This window comes from Dermacentor variabilis, chromosome 7, assembly GCF_050947875.1.
Source record: "Dermacentor variabilis isolate Ectoservices chromosome 7, ASM5094787v1, whole genome shotgun sequence".
In the NCBI taxonomy this organism is placed as follows: domain Eukaryota; kingdom Metazoa; phylum Arthropoda; class Arachnida; order Ixodida; family Ixodidae; genus Dermacentor; species Dermacentor variabilis.
Window position 1 is genome coordinate 37123427 of NC_134574.1, and position 21445 is coordinate 37144871.

The 21445-nt window shown below is 44.7% G+C and overlaps 1 protein-coding gene across 1 annotated transcript in view; it reads right to left on the reverse strand.

Annotated features, from left to right (window-relative positions):
• The window catches only part of LOC142589006 (uncharacterized), a 197751-nt gene that overhangs the window by 64603 nt on the left and 111703 nt on the right, over window positions 1–21445 (reverse strand). Inside the window, exons 5-6 of the mRNA XM_075700801.1 lie at window positions 17541–17564; window positions 10700–10714 (exon numbers count right to left, since the gene is read on the reverse strand). Of these exons, the coding sequence (XP_075556916.1) occupies window positions 10700–10714; window positions 17541–17564 (39 nt within the window). The remainder of the gene's footprint in view (window positions 1–10699; window positions 10715–17540; window positions 17565–21445) is intronic.

The following is a 21445-nucleotide window of genomic DNA, read 5'->3' on the forward strand; positions in this document are numbered from 1 at the left end:
GGGCCCATTTCCCCGATCATTTAACGACAACCGATGGGTAATCCTATGTGTCGACCATCTGACCCGTTACGCGGAAACGGCGGCCGTACCATCTTCAACAGCTACGTCCGTTGCAACGTTTTTGCTTCGATTCATTATTCTTCGACATGGTCCCCCCCGTGTCATCATTAGCGATCGCGGTCGTCAGTTCGTTGCGGACGCCGTAGAAGAACTGCTTCGTCTCTGCAGTTCGTAATTGCGTCTTTCAACGCCTTATCACCCTCAGACGAATGGGCTTGTAGAACGTACGAACAGAACTCTAACCAACATGCTGGCCATGTACTTATCTTCCGATCACAAGGACTGGGATGAGGTACTCCCCTTCATCACCTATGCTTATAATACCGCAAAGCATGAGACGACCGATTACAGTCCTTTTGATCTCCTTTACGCACGTTCACCGCTAAACTGCATTGACACTATACTACCGTTTGACTTTCACAGCGAGTACTCTGTTGCCAATACGCTTTGTCTTGCCGAATAAGCCCGGCGTATCGCTCGTCTTCGTACTGTGGCATCGCAACACCGATCGAAAGAGCGCTATGACAGCCGACATCGGTCCGTCTCGTACGCTAAAGGAGACTTTGTGTGGTTGTGGACTGCGGAACGTAAACGTGGCTTATGTGATAAGTTTTTACCCCAGTACATGGGCCCATTCGCCATTGTAGATCGCTTGAGTGACTTGACGTACGTGGTGGCACGCTTGACGGCCGCTGGTCGTCGGTCTAGCCGGACCAACTTAGTACAGGTTGGTCGTCTTAAGCGGTTTCACCCTACGCTTTCCGAGTGATTTGGATTTGCCCAGCGGGCTTCGTCTGGCACCCGGGGATTGCTACGGCATGAGCCGGGCGAGGAGAAGAAGAAGAGGTTAGCTGGTGCAGCCTCGGGACGCCATCTTGATTTCACCATCAATTTCGTCCCTTCAATAAAGCCGGTTTAACGTCAACCGTAACAAGACACACACACACACATATATATATATATATATATATATATATATATATATATATATATATATATATATATATATATATTGCCTTCAACAGCTGTCCTGCACAGCTGGGTCTCTGCTCTGGACAGTCCACGGTCGAGCGGTTAGTGTTCGCCGGTCTGCTGTGCCGAAGTAATAGGGTTCAAAGCTAACCGTCGGACAAACTTGGCTCAGTAGGCATGTGGCACTGTGTGCCTAGTAGTAGAGGCCGCTCTTCAAAACTGTTTGTTGCTAAGGTGAGACCATGGTGCTGCGGTGCGGGGTATGTGCCATGCGTATGTACCGCCCTTCAATGATTCCTTTAACGGTGACTTGGAGCAGTGTGTACGGTCCACTCCGTTTGTGCTGCACTTCAATGATGCTCTTTGATGCTAACTTCGGTATGCAGGTAATTGCCACTGTGAATGTGTAGCTCTATAGTGGTTGAAACTATCCATATAGTTACTGCGATGCTCGGTGAAATGGGACCTATGTCGAGTGCGGAATTCATGGTTGCGCTATGGTTGCACTGGAAATGAGCGTGCAGTAGCAGCAGGGCCACGGGAGAGGATATCAGGTGGATATTAAACAGCCGATTTTGGAATGGGAGATTTAGGCCAGCCTAATGTTCCATAAGAAATCATTTAATATTATTTCACGCTGGGCAGAATCCAACGCGCTTCACACGGGCTACGCAAGGACAGCTACCCGGCGATTTAGTAAGCTGCACCACAAGTTCACCGGTATGTGCCGCTTTTCAATCAACACCTGTTTAGCCAACGCTCTAATTCACACGCCTTACACGTAAGACCTTTCGAAGAGGGCGATGCCATTTTTTGCTTTATTACGCCAGTGCCAAACTCATAACTGTAGACAGTCATTGGGAGTTGGGCTCCGCCAATATTTTCGTGATAAATATTTCTGTTGCCGTTCTCCCTATTTCTGAAATTCTTCATTGCTGCTTTGCTGCCGCTTTCAAAGTGAAGAGACTGTATCGTTTTTTTTTTGCTGCGGGTTCATTGATAGCATGCACATGGAAACCAGACGTCTAGATGGTGTACCTGAGCGCTTTATTGCGCCTTCACGCTCGCGGTTGCCGTAAAAACTTTAGATATAGTGTCGGTTCTGAATCTCTTCACATCAGTACCACCGTAAATTGTACAAACCACACGGTCCTTCACCGACGCGTATACGTCGGCTTAGTACGTGCCACCAGAAACAAACAAATGAGTAGTGAGCAATACCTACAAGGTTCTGTAGCTTACAGGCCCTGTGTACTGTAAGAGGCACTGCATAGAGAAACAACCTTGCAAACGGAAAGCGAAAATTTTTGTTAAAGCTAAGTTGTTTGGGTGTGACAAAAGCTTTATACAAAATTGAGAGTAAACGATGGGGTATATAGACTTTGCAGTCGAAGCGACAATTAAAATTAAAAAAAGAATATTTATTTGGAATGTAAAGCATACCAATGTTCTGTTTATTTCTTTGAAAGGCATTTACATGAAATACATGTACTATGAAAAGGGTAAAAAATAAGAAAATCAATGTTTTGCAGCGAAGTTTCACCTCAACGGCATTGCTCCAAACCCCGTTAAGAGATCTTTCACAGCAGACAAACATGATGAGGCAAAGTCGACGCATGGCACACTTGAACGTACTTGATAATTGAACAAGTTAGTTTGGAATAAGTATACTTGCGCGCCGCGAAGATATCAGTTAGGCGGCTTCACCAATGGCCAAAGCCGCTTTGTAAGCGGCTTGATTGCGAGAACTTGAGCGCAGTTGCTTGAATAATTGATAGCTGCGTAATAACTGTGAAGATAATCGGAAATTAGTTTTCCTGCACAACAGATTGCCCTATCGCTGGCCTTTCCTCACCTGGCCCCTTGGTCAAAAAAATCTCGAAAGGAACCGAATCTCTATAGGAAGACGGTATCTACGTATTTTTGCGTGAAATACGATACGAATAGTTGATGAAATGAGTGCATAGTGAACATGTAAAGAAGGGTGAGACAAAGATATAATCGGCATTTCTTATCAAACCACTTGAGCAAACCCGTAGGTTGATCTTGTTCTTTTAAGTAACACCACTTGTAATTTTTTCTTTTTTTTAGCCAAAAGAATTTTCTGTCACGTCCTTGCTAATTTTTCGACACAGTTGCCCTTCCTTTCACAGGAGAACGACTCTTGTATAACCTTGCTGTGGATGCCAATTTTCGAAGAAAGCGAATGGCACTTAAGAGTAAAAGCAATACCTCTGCGGTGTCAGATGTCCACAAAGAAGGCTAATGCCCCTTAAAAATCACCACTGCAGTGCTCCTCTACAAAAGCATCACTTGAAGGTCAGAAACTTCGCGAAGGTAAGCTGTACTTCATCCGCACGAAGAGTGAGTAGTAGTGATTGCCTACCTTAAGCTGCTACGGTAGGTGATGACCGCTTTCTCTGATATAAAATTCTAAACGCGTGCTCTGCAAAGTGCAATATTGCAAAATGGGGCCGTGAAACCCAGGAAATGTATCTTAGTACAAATGCTTAGCACATAGTAAGAGCTAAACATAGAGAATAATTCTGTAAAAATATTTTGATTTGCAAAAAGTGTGGCTATGTAGCCATATTTAAATGTCATTTCAAATTCATTGAAGATTCAATTCCCCACCAACTGATGGCAATAGTGAACGATGTTCCAAATTCCTGGGCATTATTAATAAAAATATTCCAGGTCACTCGGTTCTCTTGATTCATATAACTTTTTATAACGACAGTCCCGACCAAGCAGCCTTGGTACCTTGGGGTATCTTACAACACCTTACTGGCTTATTCTCCAAAATATATTCAGATATGTTTGAGGCACTGTCTTTACTGTGTGTCCACTTGCGCCTGCATGGCCGCGATTTGGACTGACTAACGCTGCCACGGTTTGGTTATACACAAACGCCAAGTAAACCACATTGGAAAAAAGGTGTCGCCTAAAGGTAGAGCACACCACGCGCCACTCGGAAATAGTACTATTGTTATCTACCTCACACTCATTAGCCTTTCCATTATTATGTCTATTTTGTGCAAGTTAGTCATTTCCCCTATGCTGTGCAAGCTCACCACGCTTCTAAGCTAGCAAACATAAATAAATAGAAAAATTGCACAATATATATATATATATATATATATATATATATATATATATATATTGCGAGACAGCTGTTAAGCCTCAACGGTTTATTGCGCAGGTCGCGCGCTGAAGACGATGACGCTGGCCATGATGATGAATATATACAGATGAAGAAGAGGAAAAGGCAATATAATGCTCACACAATTTCCCCTGCGCGTGGAAGCGGCCAACCTGGCCACTGGTTATGGCGGGAAACGCCGTATGCAAGGCTTTCAACGCGAAACATGCAGAATCTCTGTGGAATGGCAGCGGCCGTTCAAAGGCGGAACAACTGGGGTGACACGATAGTTAACTGGCGAAGTCTGTTTCCGAACAATGTAGTGCCCGATAAAACGGAACTGAAATTTCTCGCACAATCCAGGAGCGCGAACTGGGGTCCACAGCAACACTTCGTCTCCAGGGTGGAAGGAAACGACACGGTGAGATGCATCATAGCGAATTTTGCGGTCTTGTTCACTGGCGTCGGTGTTGAAGCGGGTAGGTTGGCGGCACCGGGCAACGCGCGAAACGAACTGCTCACACATTTATGTGGACGAAGGCACGGGGACACCGAACAAAGAAGCGTCGAGGAAAGTGAGCGGTTGGCGACCATACACGAGGAAAAAGGGTCAGTATCCCGTAGTGCGTTGGACGGCCGTGTTGTATGCGAAACTGACGAATGGTAGAATGATACCCCAATTGGTGTGGTCAGCGTTGATGTACATAGATAGCATTTCGGACAGCGTGCGGTGAAAGCGCTCTCTGAAACCATAGGTTTGAGGGTGGTAGCTGGAAGTCGTTTTATGGATGGTATTGCAAGCACGGAGAAAATCGTCAAGAAGTTTAGAGAGAAAGGTCCTGCCGCGGTCACTCACAAGGACACGTGGGGCTCCGTGCCATAAGAAGATGGCTTCCAAGAAAAAGGCTGCAACCTCCTCTGCGGATCCCGAAATTAGTGCGGCTGTTTCAGCGTACCGTTTCAAGTGGTCTACAGATGTGACCATCCATCGTTTACCGCCAGTGGTTAAGGGTAGCGGTCCATAGAGGTCAATACCAACGACTGCGAAAGCAGCTTCAGTGCACGGGACAGGTTGGAGCAGTCCAGCCGGAGGTGAGTTGATACGTTTGCGGTGTTGGCAGAGTGAACAGGAAGCCGCGTATTTCACTACGCTGGTTGCAAGTCCAGGCCAAGACGAGCGGCTGTGATTTCGCTCGTAGGTTTTATGGAAACCAAAGTGACCGGCAGTGGGACCGCAATATCGAATATCGAATTTTAATCGAGTTTTAATCGAATAATATCGAATTTTCGATCGTGAAGTTCTTCAACTGCCGACGGAGCCGAGCGTAAGGTGTGCGAGATGATCCGCGAATACGTTCCATAACGGAGTGGCAATAGGAGTCGTTACGTTGGCTAGAGGCAAACGTATGAGAATGGCTGATGGGAGCAGGCCGAGAGCTGCAAGCGAAGGGAATGCAGGCGACGCGCCCTGTGGTTTCATCGCGGAAGGTGATAAGCAAGCAGCGTTTGAAGACGGTGGTAAGCGACAACGAGAGAGAGCATCGGCATCGTGGTGTTTCTTTCCAGACTTGTAGGTGACGTCGAAGTCGGATTCTTGTAAGCGGAGTATCCAACGGCCGAGACGTCCCGTTAAATTCTTTAGCATTGCCAACCAGCACAAGGCGTGGTGATCAGTAACGTCCGTAAAGCGGCGGCCGTGCAGTTAAGGCCGAACTTTTTGGACGGGCCAAACAACGGCGAGATACTCTTGCTCGGTAATCGTAAAATTTTTCTCTAGAGCTGTTATCGTACGACTTGCATATGCAACCACACGTTCCTCAGTATTTTTTCTGACGTTGCAGAACAGCGCCGATACCGTGTCCGCTGGCGTCAGTATGTAGAAGAGTGGGTGCGGTGTTGTCGATATGAGAAAGCACAGGTTCGGATGTGAGGCCACGCTTGAGGGCGTCAAAAGCAGTTTGGCATTCGTCCGACCATACGTAGGGAGCTCCAGAAGGAAGGAGCTGATGGAGCGGCGCCGCAATGGTGGCAAAGTTACGTATGAAGCGCCGCAAATGCGAAGCTAGGCGAAGGACGCTACGCAAGTCTTTGGCGCGTTGAGGCCTGGGGAAGTGGAGAACAGCGGTAATCTTGTCGGGGTCGGGTCGAAGGCTCTCTTTGCTGACAAGTTGTCCGAGCACTTTAATGGTTTCGCTGGTGAAGTGGCACTTTTTTGTATTCAGCTGAAGGCCTGCAGCTGAGAGGCATGTCAGGACTTCATCGAGGCGCTGCAGGGGCTGATGGAAGTTCGACGAAACTATGATAGCGTCGTCAAGGTAGCATAAGCAAGTCTTCCACTTTAGGCCCCGTAGTACGGTGTCGATCATCCGCTCAAATGTGGCGGGAGCATTGCACAGGCCGAACAGCATTACATTAAATTCATAAAGTTCATCGGGTGTGGCAACGGCGGTTTTCTCCTTGTCTGCTTCGTGCATGTGTATCTGCCAGTATCCGGAGGGTAGATCAAGGCTGGAGAAATACTCCGCGTCTTGTAATGAATCTAACGCATCATTGATTCGGGGCAGTGGATATACATCTTTGCGGCTTATATTGTTCAAGGCACTGTAGTCTACGCAAAATCGCACTGAGCCGTCTTTCTTACGCACCAAAACGACAGGTGACGACCAAGCACTTGAAGATGGGCGTATTATGCTACGTTTTAGCATGACGGCAACGTGGGTATCGACGATCTGTCGTTCAGTGGTAGAAACGCGATATGGCCGCCGGCGCACGATGGTAGTTCTGTCTGTGGGTATGCGATGAGCCGTCGCAGAAGTCTGTCCCAGAAGAGGAGAGTGGACGTGGAAGCAGTCTTCATGCTTGGGTAACAACGCATGTAACTCCCCCGTCTGCTGTGGCGTTAGATCGGAGCTGATGGTACTGGTGAGATCAGAAGCAGGGACCGGATCCATAGCTGTGGGTGGTAGTGAAAGAGCAGTAGTCGTGGTAAGCAGAGACAGGCTTAGTGTCCAAGACGCACATGAGAACGGCGCCTTTGGAAAGCAGGACTGGTTCATTGGTTGTGTTGAGTACAGCCAAAGTGGCTATGCCGTTGGTGAAGCGTACAACGCTGGGTGCCAGAGCAATCCCTCTGGATAAGCAACGGGCTGACGGTAAAACTAAAACGTCACCATCGGTGATATCAGAGTTAACTGCAAGGAGTTGTTCGGAAGCAGGGGGCGCCATGTAATCGTCAGCAGTTCGTAAACGAAGGCGCGGTTCGTGCACGTCGTCGGAATTGTCGGTCTCTGTCAAATTAACGAGGCGTTCACGGCACGAGATGAAAGCCGACGCCGAAGAGAGAAAGTCCCATCGTTGTATAAGCATATGAGCACAGGAAGTCAACACTGCGAACTGGATATGGTGGCGTATCCTGTCGATCTAAACTCTAACGGTGCATTGCGCTGATGGCCGAATCACAACGTTATTTGCACCACGAATAAGAGCTCCACTGTAAGGTGTAGTAACTTTGCGTAGACGGGCGCACAAGCCAGCGTGAACAATGGAAATAGCTGCTCCCGTCTCAAGCAATGCGAGGACTGGTACACCTTCTACGCACACGAATAAAGTATTGGCCGGGCACGCTGGAGGAATTGTAGTCTGTGCGAGCCATGCAGCTTTCCCTCCAAAAACTGCACCATCTAGTTTTCCGATCAGTAGTCAGGAGCGCGGGTGGCCGGTTGCAGGGGTGATGTCGAGCGTCGGAGAGGGGAGGGCGAGCGGCGGTGCCCTGGATGGTAGTTGTGAGGCGCTTTGGGAGGTGGAGAAAGTGAGCGTGGTGAGAGCCGGCGCTGGTAAGGACTCGGAGGAAGCAACGGGTGTCTCTCATAAATATCGTAACAACGGTGTTCGTCCTGTTGTCGTCTTCGGCAGAAACTCAATATGTGACCGCGAATACCACAATAATAACAAATGGGGTGGGGTGTAGGCCGGGTAGTGTAAAATCCTGTGGCAGGCGGACGGGGTGATAAAGTCGCCAGATGGTTGGGGCCAGTAGCAGGAGCAGGAGGCGCTGTCCGAACGAACGCTGGTTGCTGAGCCGCAACCTGAGCATACGAAGTGGACGGCGAATTGGGGCCACAGCTCGCAGTGCAGGTCATGGAGGATAGCTCCTCTTTGATGATGTCGCGCAGGCCAGGAACCGAAGGCTGAAGCCGGAGAACGAGAGGACTGAGCAGGCCGCACGCTTGGAGCTCTTCGCATATGAGAGTCCGATTCAGCATACGCATGTCGGTATCCGACGAAGGAGGCGCATCACCGGCTACATGTTGTAAACAGATGGCCTGCAGTGCGTCCAGGTGTTGGCAAGTCGCGATCACATCGTTAACGGTATTAGAATTATTGATCGCCAGTGCGTTGAACGCGACGTGAGCAATGGCCTTTACGATGTGACGAACACGCTCAGATTCCGTCATGGTGGCGTCAACACCGCGACATAGGGCGAGGACATCCCCGATAAAAGATGTGTATGTTTCCCCGGAAAGTTGCGTGCATCCATCAAGCTTTTTCTTGGCGACCTCAGAGCGGACGTTGGGAGCGCCAAAAATCTGCCGAAGCTGGTGCTTGAAGGCCGCCCAGTCGGGCAAGGTGCTCTCGTAGTTGAGGAACCAAGTCCTGGCAACGTCAGTGAGGTAGAATGCGACGTTGCGAAGCTTGTGCATGTCATCCCACTGGTTAGACTGACTCACGTGGTCATAATTGTCCAGCCTGTCATCAACGTCGTCGCTGCGAAGGCCAGCGAACATGGTGGGATTGCGCTGCCGCGTGCTGACGGTCCCTGAAGGAACGGCCGGTGGGGCAGAGACGGTGACGCCGGAGGCTCCTGGAGGATTTTCTTGGGGCATTCTGGCGGAAAGGTGGAGCAAGTGGCGGCCTGAACGAAGCTCCAGGAAAACTCGGAGGCGTAGAGGACCAAGGGATCGAAAGCAGCCTCGACCACTTGCGAGACAGCTGTTAAGGCTCAACGATTTATTGCGCAGGTCACGCGCTGAAGACGATGGCGCTGGTCATGATGCTGAATATATACATATGAAGAAGATGCAGGGGTAATATAATGCTCCCTATATATATATATATATATATATATATATATATATATATATATATATATATATATATATACATATTTGTCAAGAAATATCCTTTGAAAATAACGTGCGACATTTATAGTAATCGAGGCAGCGACACAACTTATACATAAACTTCGCACGTGTAACAGCGGCATACGCACAATTTCATTCAAAGGCTATTAAGCTTTGGACTTCGTAACTCTACTATAGATTACGAACAGCCAAAACGTTCTGATCAATTGTAGGTCATCCCGTACTTTGTTTTAGCACACGTTTCTTATACGTTTTTTTCGCGCCCTAATTATTTGAATATTCATTCGACTCGTTGAAACTTCGATTTCAGCGACATTCCTTGTGGTGCTATCATTAGCACTCCTTCAATAGCGACTATTCGTTGAGAGTATGAAAATTATGTAATGGATGCGGAGTGTCCGGCAACATTCTCAATGACGACCGAAATGTAAGAGCAGCATTACATCAGCAAAATTTTGTCGGCCTTAGGCTGACAACGTAGTAGGTGACCTAACTTGCTTGACCACTGTTTAAAATATCCGAGTGCGCTAAAGAAGGCAACAAATGAATTCAATAACCAGTGCAGTTGATCGAGGATATCACAGAAGTTTACACTGTCTTTATTTGTAATAATATTATTCAAATAATTAATCATGAACATAATTTGTAAATTTAAAGATTATTTCTAACACGCAAGGGGCATCGCATTTTAGAAAAGCTTCCCACTGAGCAGTCTACATTTACCCCAACTGAGCAATATATTTTTACCGCGTACAAAATAAAAGTAGTGAAATACTCATAAAAAACGAAACTGCATCACTAGAGTTTCTATACCTAAGTGCTCGGATTCGCGTATTGTTTGAACAAACCGTGATTTTACTATTATTGGTGACGACATAATTTGTAGTTTATGTGGTCATAAATGAATGGGCATAGGCTTCTTCCTAAAATACAGTTCAACAAAGACTAGTTTCAGGTACATTTTCTTCAAGCTTCTAAAGCAGGATAATGAAGCAGCCCACCACAAAGGAAGATACATTATTCAGTTTGTTTATAAATATTGAATGGAAAATTTTGACTAGCTTTAGTCATACAAGGCCAGGAAGGAAAACAGAACTTTAATTTTATAACCGTCTTTTCTCTGTTCTTCCACGCAGATAGCACTAGGGAATATTTTTATGGCTCTTCGCGCACATTCGGTATGACTTCCTTATTGTAAGCCTAGGATTTTTAGCTGGACACGACGACGCCCGTGAATGGAGATGCCGCAGTCATAATTAGTGGGAAATTTCTGATACAGCAATATGGTTGGGTACATATCATGCTCACTACAAGGACAATGATTAATACTAACATTGAAGTATTCATAATATACAAATACCTATGAAAGGCACTGTCTACTTACGTTGTAGCCTACAACCTGCATCGAAAAAAAGAAGAATAAGAATATGTTAGCTTACACTGTATTACTACTGAAAAAATATTTCTAGGAAAACCACGATACATAGGTAAAAAATAGCTGAAATTGCCTGGCACTATAGGTTTAATTCAAGTAATGGTTGACAACAAAATGTAATTTTCGTTTTCGAACGGCCTTTCTCGGAAAAAAATAAATAAATGTATATTTAGTGACGGTACACGGTTATCCAGCAGGATCACTGTGAATGAGAAAGCAGAGGTGGGCGTGACCAAGCAATAAAGCCCAGTATTCGGGATGGCATCATGGTCCCTTCGTCACAATAAGTCGACAGCATCTTCCTCAGTAGCCTCATGAGCACATCTAAAAAGGAGATCAACATCTTGAAGTAAACAGGAGCAGAATATGACGTCCCAGTGGGCAAATGGCTACGCTTCTTTGACGCCAAGGTGACAACCGCAGGATAACTGGAGCAGGACAAGTTAATCACTTCAGTGATCATTAAAAGGTATGGCTTTCGCTAGTATTTGACCAAGCACTTAAGCTCCGGCAAATTATACGAAAGTTTCAAATATGATCAAACGATTCGCTACAACCATTAGGGTGCCATTTGACCAATTGGCCCATGTTTATTGACGAATACCTTGCGAAAATTTTCCGCACAGTAGTATTACCGAGAAATTATCAGTGATGTTTCCACATACGTCCTTCATTGCGACACATTCCAGAGTTGGAAGAAACAAAAAGCAACCGATTTGGGTTACTGGAGTGTCTGCCACATGAAAAACACCTTTCGACCTTCTTTCCATGGACACCAGGTGGCTTCGCGGAACACGGCTTGTCAAAAAAGTTCATTCACTTACGGATAGATTATGGCGCCCGTTATGTGTCGGCAATTGATCACAAAAGTGCCTTACATACCGTGCCTTAAAATGCGGTGGCTGCTGGAAAGCCGAAGAAATTTCTTTGAGACCGCGGAAAAGAATTCACCGCAAGCCAATTCAACCAGTTTTTGAAACATACATGACAAGATTCATCATATCTTCTTATCGTCCCAGCATTCATAATGCAACGGCATAAACGAACGCACAGATGAGACTAGCGTGACACGACTCAAATGCAAATCAAAGAGCCTCGCATACCACGGATTCATCTTTCTGGCAAGGTTCAGGAATATAAGAGGGATCCACACGCAGTGAGAAGATATCCTTCTTTTCTGATGCGTGCATCAGATTCTGATCTACCACTGCTATGCAACTGTTAAACAGCGAGCCCGGAAATCTGGATGACGCAGGAAAGGCAAATGTTCGTAATTCTCCCCATACAACGAAAGGAACAAGGTCATATACGAGAAAATATTTCGACCTAGAAAACTTCACGTCGGCGACTTGGTACTCTATGAGACACCATGGCATCCAAACCATAGAAAACTCTGTGCAATGACGGAAGGACCTAACAATGTAATCAGAAAAGTGCACGCAGTGAACTACAAGATTGACCGATCAGTGATACTGGTAGCTAGAGCTACCAACAGTGTGTGTGGCAGCACGTTGCACCAGTGTTGTTGTGCCAGCCACCTGACAATTTCTCTGTGCGGAGGGGAAACCTGGGGCGGTTCACGGTCATTCAGCAAGATGACCACAAATGAGCAATATATATAAATATATATATGCTTAAAAAGCCGACAGACAATACACCGACAGACAATGACACCAAGGACCACATAGAAGGAATAATTGGTAATCTTTAACTGAAGTAAAGCAATGTTACATAGAAGAAATGACATGCGTAGATCAAATAGGCGGTAGCGCTGGCTGACACTGCTCAGCGTTAGTTCTAGGAGACATACATAAATCTTCCGGAAAGTGGATGGGAAAAGGGCGCCGTGGCATCTCAATGGGCTGGACGTCGCACTGCCTAATCGCACCTCTGTCGAGTTGCTTTTCTTTTCATATAAATTCATTTCATTGATTTATAGGTTGCGAATTATTTCATCCAATTTGAATGTTTCAGAAGGTGAAAAAATAATTTAGACTTAATAAGTAATTAGGTGGAATGCAAAAAAATAATCTCCAGGCGACGGCAAACCGTTGGTTCTGTCGAACTACGTGGCATGCGCATATATTTAAATGTTGGAGCATAATAGTTGGGAGGCCTTGTACATAAAGAAAGTACAAATGTTGGTGCACTTCTTTAAGAATAACTGTTTATTGTGAGGACGTTATGACCGGTGACCAACCTTTTAAGGCCGTAAAACAAATGGCTGGAATCTGTATTTAGACATTATTTCCTAGCCAAGAATACGTGTTTGTGTGTGAGAGAGAGAGACAAGAATTTACGCCAACAATAGTTGAAGAGTTTGTGTAAGAAGGGCTTTAACAATGGACTTATTTTAGGTTCAGCTAAGAGGGCAGACACAGAAGAAGCGGTTTCACGTAAAAACGCGGTGCGATTAGCTGCCTGCGGTGATGGGCAGCGTCCCACCGCGGCGCCAATGAGGACGATGTTAGGACCGTAAGCAGACTCCGGTAATGCCGTTGTGTACAACTTATTCTCCTGTAGCCAGGAGAAAGGGTTGGGAAGCAGTGTGGAAGGGAGCTGGTGGCGCACAGTCGTGAAATCGTCGTTTAAAGGGACACTAAAGGTTACTATTAAGTCAACGTGGATTGTTGAAATACCATCACAGAAACCTCGAAACGCTTGTTTCGTGCCAAGGAGAGACTTATTTTAAGAGAAAATGCGTTCTGAAGCGTCCGCGTACCTCTAGCGCAGTTCAAATCGCCCGCCCTCCGATCGAGGAGTACTGACATCATGGTCTCATAGTGACGTTGCACCATCGGTGAGTAGAACGGCGTCCGCAGACGGCGCTACGGCTTTTCTGCGCAAAACGCGAACGCGCGGCCAGAAACAGAGCCAAGACAGAGCCGTGAGCAGAGCGAAAGCGGGAGTATGGTGGCTAGCGGAAGGAGAAACGAATTACGTGCCACATTACGTCCCACGGCACACGGAGAGTCCGTTTTCGTTAAACTATAGGCTGCGGCGAGCTCGCAGCGTGGTCGGCGTGGTGTATGAGCAGCGACGAGCCTTTTCGCACTCGCAACAGGGCATAAAAATGTGCGAATCGACGCAAAACTCGGCCTAGAAACGTGCTTCGCCACAGCCAGGGCTCAATACGACCCAAGCTGGCACGACCCAGATGTCGTTTCCCGCACCGCCACCAGGCGCCGCTACTATACCTCAAACTCCAGCGCAAGACGCCCATAAGCTGGTACTTCATTCTATGACGCTAACTTCGACGCTCGTCGCAATGGACCCTGACACCGACAGATTGGCTCGCGATGGTGGGCTCAACTTCAGCGATTTGAGCACCGACGAGCGCGACCTGCTGCTGAGGGCTCGCACTGCCGGCGTCGTTGCGTACTACGACATCGGCCTCGACACCGGCTCTCCGGAGCGGGAAAGCAACGAGGGCTTCCCACGAAATCACATGGCCGTGGCATTCTCGCTGCTTGTTCCAAATGAAAGTTTCGCGAGCCAGCAGAACCCTCACAGCACGACGCGATAACGAAGCTACTGAAACTCCAAAGCGTGCGCGGCGCAGAGTCGAGCGCGCAGAGTCGAGCGAAAACGAAACCTTTCGAACACCCATATTACTGAAGGGCAACGTCAAAATGTTACTTTTTCTTAGAATCGAATAGACGTAGAGAAGTAGCATTTTTTTCCGTCTTATAATCGAATGAAATGATATTTTTAATACGAGTAGTTGAGTATTAGTAACACAAATTATGAGGAGTCCTTTCGTCATCGGGCTAGTACCGGAATGTCGCTGGGGGGTCTCAAATCGTGTCATGCATTTACCTCAATTTCTCGGTTACTAAAGCTCTGTTCGCGATTATATTGACGCCTTAGACGTTCTAGAACATTGCTCTACCACTTTAACTTGAGTTTCTGGTAACCTTTAGTGTCCCTTTAAAGAACGCACACGAGCAGACTGCAAAACTGGGTTCCATCAAAGGATCTGTAATTTGAAAACAAATAAACGATCTTATAAAGAAAGCTAGGTTAAAATAGGTAAAGGAAAACAAATTGTGTACGAGATAAAAGCACTCAAAACATGGAAATTAGAAAGTAATCGGTTAATCAACATATGGTACGACGCCCGAGGTATTTGTGTGTGCACACTGTCAGGCAACGTTACGTAGAGTGAAGACTACAGGCGTAACTTCGGAGCTTGGCTTTATGCACAATCCAATCAGGGATGCAAACGTTGAATGGTAGGGTAGTTGGCTGCAGCAAAAAACGTACCTTTGCGACAGGTTTTTTGTTTGAAAAGGGAAGTATGGGGGTGGGAATTATTGAAATAGAGTAGCGTTCGCCTTCCAGGACCGTTAATGCAGAGAAATCACCGGGGTGTTCATTTCTTTCTTTTTTATTGTGTTAAACTTGACGAAGAAACAATAGTGTCGTTGTTCGAGTTCTGTGGCAGTGGGAAAAGTTTCTTGTAATGTAACTTTGACGTTGTCCCACCTGAGACCAACTGACGCTGTGTGTTTGGGAAAATGAATGCCGGGGAATCATAGCACATGTGAACTATGATACTTGAAACGACTTATTAAAGCGAGTGTCCGTCTGTGCGACGTATTGGCTTTTACATGCTGTGGTATAGAATCTCCGGGGATAGGATATGCGATAAAAAGCAGTCCTGTTGACCATGATCTCGTGCTTGAGCTTAGACTGCGTGGTCTTTGCAGCTGAAGTTGTCTGTCTGTGTTAGCATACCTCAGGCATGTTTTTCCCGTAAAGACGACATCTGATGCGAGACGTTCTTTCTCTTTGTGAGTGCATGATGTAATCTTTGAGTTCTTTCTGCTGCCTGTACACTACGCGCGGAGAGGGAAAATGTTCGACATTCGCTCGTGTTGTTGAAGTATGTTAAAGCTCCATTTAATAATTTGTCGAAGTTGGGAACGTTGCTTGCAAAGTTTAACACCAGGTTTTTCCTTCCCTGCTGATCGGCGTTCTTTTGCTCGTGTAGTCCTTGGTAGCAGTCGAAACCTTCCGTTTTCGTATTTGCACCATTAACAATAGAAGGCAGATGACGCTGGCCAAGAAGAATATCGCGCACGCGCGTAGTGTTCTCGCGGAGGTCGTCCGTGCGGTAGTACATGCTTTAGAATCTGTGCGCTTGCGTATAGGAAATGCTTGCTTTACAGTTATCCGTGGGCATTCTGTATCCGCTGGTGACCGGCGAACCATCCTTAGTCCAAATGTGCACATCGAGGAGGTTTATTTGACTATGAGAACATATGTGCGTAAATTCTGTGCTTGGATGTTCTTGGTTAAAATCATGTATGCTGACCCTGTTTTTATAGTGAAGATGTCCTCTAGGTACAGCAATGTAAGAAAAATGCCTTATATCCTAGGCTGACACCAAACTGGACTTTATATGGTGCATGGAATGTTAGCGTAGCTAAGTGCCATTCGTGTGGTCATTGGTGTGCCACTTATTTGGAGGTAGAAATGACCGTTAAATTCAAAGCTATTGAAATATAGAAGAATCCTTAACGTTTTGATTACTTTTTGGCTTGGATAAGATGTCTCGGTATATATTTTCTCTGCATAGGTTAGTGTCTGACCGTAACATTGACGCAATGAACAGTCGTTCTTTAGGAAGGGCACACACGTTTCAATTATAACTGACTGGAAACCCTCAATACCTCTACCTTAAGTTGCACACACACATACACACACCCATATATATATATATATATATATATATATATATATATATATATATATATATATATATATATATATATATATATATATATATACGTATGCGGCTTTCACTGACGGCGTGCTGTTTCGTCTCGCACTTCAATTCCTCCTAATTACGATGTTTTACGAAGACCACGGCCTTATCGGAAGAAAGATCAGGCTTTGTCTTCGGGGACGGACATGCCTTTAGACCGAGACACAAAGCTTCAGATTCTCTTCAGATTTTCTTTTTCTCTCTCGTATACGTGCAGCGCATGTTCTGTGGCACGCATGCTTCGGTTCTCTTTCTCTCCTTCGCTTGACACTGCGTGTAGCAGGCTGCGCTACTTAAAACGAAATATTTCAACAAAGGATGTAAGGTCTATGTAGGTGCCCTATACCGGTGCAGGCAGTTAACTTTAGCCAGCATTCGAAGGTATGGCAGCATAGGGAACATGGAGCAATTTAGTTGGCCAATATGAATTTGGCATTCTGTTCATTTGTATGAAAATATAAGCTTTACAACTAATTTTCGGAAGCGTTAAATGCATATAAAAATTTGAATCAGCATGTTGTAATATGGTTTCAGAAACATCTAACCGAGCGGTATTCAAATTTGCACCGTGCCGATGGTTTACTATTTTAGAGAATAGTGGTGGCAGATTTTCTCCTTGGAAACAACACAACAATATTCACCAACATACATTGCTAGTTTTTACAATGCGTGTGAAAATGCTAACCGCACGGTATGATGAATTGTTCAATTTCTCTACTCGAACGTTGTAAAATAATCAAACAATGATTCCTGGTGTATGTATAGTATCATGTCAACATAAGGAGAGGTTATATAAAGTTGCTCGTTGAATTTAATTTCTACTGCTTTTCATTTTTGGTTCATAGAATGCAGGGGATGATGAACGTCAGGAGAGATTCAATAGTCTTGTGAGGTGCGTAATGCGTTTTAAAGACAGAACATGGCGTGAATAATCGCTACAGTACACAAAAATTGTTAAATTTTTAAAATGAATTCGTAGAGCATGTATAAAATATTTTACCACCATATGTTACTTACGTAGGCCATCGGTAGTGACATTCTCTAAAGGAAATTAAAAAAAGTAATATTAGTTGACTATAGGTTATTCCGGTTATTTATTGTTAAGCATTCTTACACTGCGAAATCACATGCCATAGTTACCAACCGTAATTACCTTTCCATGAGCGAGCAATATAAGTGTATTGGAGGGGCTCTTTTTTTGTAATCACATCACTACAATGTTAACAGAATGATGGTGCTTCTGTTGGCGGCGTTGCAGCTGGTGGGGTTAGCCTGGCATCATAAACTTACCAGCAGATATTACCAGACAATAAAGCTACCGAGGCAGCGTAAACATCGGGCCATGATTGCTATTACGGTGGCAAACGACGGTTCTTGAACGGGCCAGAGTTACCAGTACCATAACAACATTGGCAGTGCCAATTATTGAAGGATCCTACCATGGCCCGCCGTTGTCATTCAGTTTACGTTATTGGCGCTGGTAGACAAAGCCAACGACAATATTGAGCAGCTTATTCATTGCGCTTTTATTATTTCTTTAGGACAATAAGCAGTACATATTGTCTAGTCAATCTCACCTTTTCCTCAATGTCCGGCAGCCAACGTCCTATACCCGAGCATATTGTCTATTCATGAATATTGTGGCGCCTATGTTATTAACACGAGTTCGTATAGAACACATATCAAGAAGACGAATTTTTCTGTTATTGACAACAAATTATGGAAGCTTTAGTTAAGAACTTCTTAACAAAGTACTCAAATATGGGGAAATTGCCTTCGTCCGCATCCAGGGAAGCGAAGTTGATGGGTTTTTTTTATATAAACAAAAAAATAAAGCGTTTTGTCACATGCGAAAACAAGGCTTTTTATTCGGGCCATCAACTTTTTAGATAGTGTTGTATTTTGCAACAAAAAAAAAAAAGCTCAAGTAGCTCGGTCTAAATTATTCAAAGCATAAATAAATAAGGTTATCGTATTTATATGGGTGGCATCTGGTAAAGCGATTATTCAGGCTAAATAAATGTATTGTACAATGCTCTCAAAAGCACCAACAATTTCTGGTGAGAACCCACACCTTTAAGCACTATACCTTTTGCAAGAATGCTGTAAAGTCATATATTTCTGTGGCTTTATATTTACACGTGGACCTGTTTATCTTTTATGGGTGAGCGTTTTTCACTGTCTAACGAAGGTTATCATTCAGCACGAGACGCGCCTGCGGAGGAAAAACTTTATCACGAAAGAGCGAAAAATCAGTACAATTATTCGAAAGCCTTGGGTAACAAAAGAGCTTTCGAAGAAAATTAGAAAACAAGATAGTTTGTATGCGCAGTTTTTAAAAGCTCGGAAGATTTTTCATCCCAAGTTGTTTAAGGCCTTCAGAAATGAGTTAACAAAAAAATAAAGAACGGCAGGAGACGCATATTACACTCGGTAGTTTGAATCTTGCACAGGAGAAAGTGATGAACTGTAGAACAAGATAAACACTCTTACGGGACGGAAGTTGAAGAGAGAGTCCATACAAGAAATTTCATTAAACGGACACCAAGTGAAAGACTATGAACTTGCTGATGTATTTAACCAATAATTCGCAGCCAAGAATTTTGACCCGAATTCTCGCCCCACTAATGATATCACAAAGATTTTGTTTTTCTCGCAGCAACTGATTCTGCTGAGGTGTGTTCCGCTTATTTGAACCTTAAAACTTCCCGTAGCTCAGACATACATGAACTCCACATAAGGCCTATTAAATCTGTCATTTATCAAATCGCCCCTATTTTGGTGTACATTTATAACTTGTTTATTCCTTGTGGTACTTTTCCTGACAGAGTAAAAACAGCCACAGTAAACCCAATTATTTTAAAAGAAGGTGACAAACAAAATCTAAAATACTATTGCCCAATATCGATCCTCCCAAATTTCTCAAAGCGCTTGGAAAAAATGATCTAAAATCAGTTGTCATCATTTTGTAGGACATACCACCTTCTAACTGAAGCTCAGAATGGATTTCAGAATCACAAATCCACAGAACTGGCCCTCTTAGATCAGAAAGAGTACACATTAAGAAACTTTTAAAACAGGTTATTAGGAATTGGTATATTTGTTGATTACACGCAGGCTTTCGACCACATCAATCCCAATATTCTCCTCAGTAAGCTAGAATGCTTTGGTGTAAGAGGCACGCCACTCGAATTATTATCCTCCTATCTCAATAACAGGCATCAATTTGTCTCAATAAATGAATTCAATTCATAACCCAAACCAATAATTTCAGGTGTGCCACAAGGAAGTATTCTCGGGCTGCTACTTTTGAACATTTATGTGAATGATCTAATATATATTTACCAAGAAGCAAAATTTGTAATGCATGCCGATGACGTGAGTACTTTCTTATTGTCTCATAACCACACAGAATTACTGAGAATTGCAAATGAACTTCTTGATAGGCTTTCTATTTGCTCAAACAAGAATTGTCTACAGGTTAATTGCAATAAGATCAAAACAGTAATTTTTCAAAATCCAGCTAAAAAATGTCACAGCATCACAATATAATGTTCGAGTCTATGAATACTGAGGCTGAAAAAACAATTAAAATTTTTGGTGTACCCTTCTCCAACAACTTACAATGGGTGCGACCACATAGACTCCGTCCTCAAGAACCTCAGCAGCACAGCTGGTATTCTAAGTCGCAATAGACACACTTTCCCCACTTTTGTTAAAAAACTGCTTTATAATGCTTTGTTTGCCTCGCATATTGTCACGTGGTCGTGACGTCAAAAAACACAGTAGCAATACTGTGAAACACAAAACTAACTTTTATTGGGCGAACCTGTGCCCACAAAAGAGGCTACAGTTATAGCACAACGATAGCGGCGAACACGGTCGGCGATCGCCGAAAATCTGATCAGCGGGTCAAGCGCGTCGGCTTTTATAGAGCAGTCGTCGAATGTTCCAGACTAATCGTTCGGACCCGCGTGCCTTCCACAAAGTTCTACACCATTCACGTCACGCGATGAAATCAGATAACATAAGGTTCGGCGACAACAGACAGCGGATAGAAGCATCGATACCTTTCCAGAAACTTCGGATGCATGCAGGCGCGTCCCACGCTGTGCGATTACATTTGTTAGGCGGCGAACCGTGGTTGCCCGATACAGATAAGTACACGTGTCAATATAAATTACGGTCATTTAGTAGGGGGTACTAGCACACAAACAAATCTTAACAGCATATGTGTCATGCAGAGAAGGACGCTACGTATTATTGCCAATGTATCTTACACTGAACGTACCACACCACTCTTCGATAGGTACCACATAATAAAAATTGATGACTTGTACACACATAGACTCCTACGGGAGTATTACTTCAGTATAAAGAAACGTAATGTTACGCTTGTGGAAATGGCCAACCTGCATCACAATGTACCGGCCTACACCACCCGCCGCACTGAAATATGGAATGTTGTAAGACATAGGACAAATTATAGTAAACAGATGCTTGAAGATAATTTACCGAGGTTAATAAATTCTATCAAAGAAATAGACATTGATATTAGCAAAATGAATCCTCCAGAACTTAAGGATTTTCTACACTCTTATACTTAAGTGTTACTATATAAAATGTAACATATTGTCGCGTATACCCTGCTGGACTATACAAGCTGAATCAAGATACAGGCGGTTGCACTTTACGAAAACGGAAGCGGAGACGCGCGATGCCGAGACGAACATCGTTCCCCTCTTCTTCAGTTTCTTGCTGCGCCACTACATGTGGCATTACCCCTCTTCAAAAAAAAAGAAGGAAAGCATGCGTAGGCTTGACCTCAGAGCGCCGAGGTGGTCTAGGACGAACACATAGGCTATAGTCACACCCGCCGTGGTTGCTCAGTGGCTATGGTGTTAGGCTGCTGAGCACGAGGT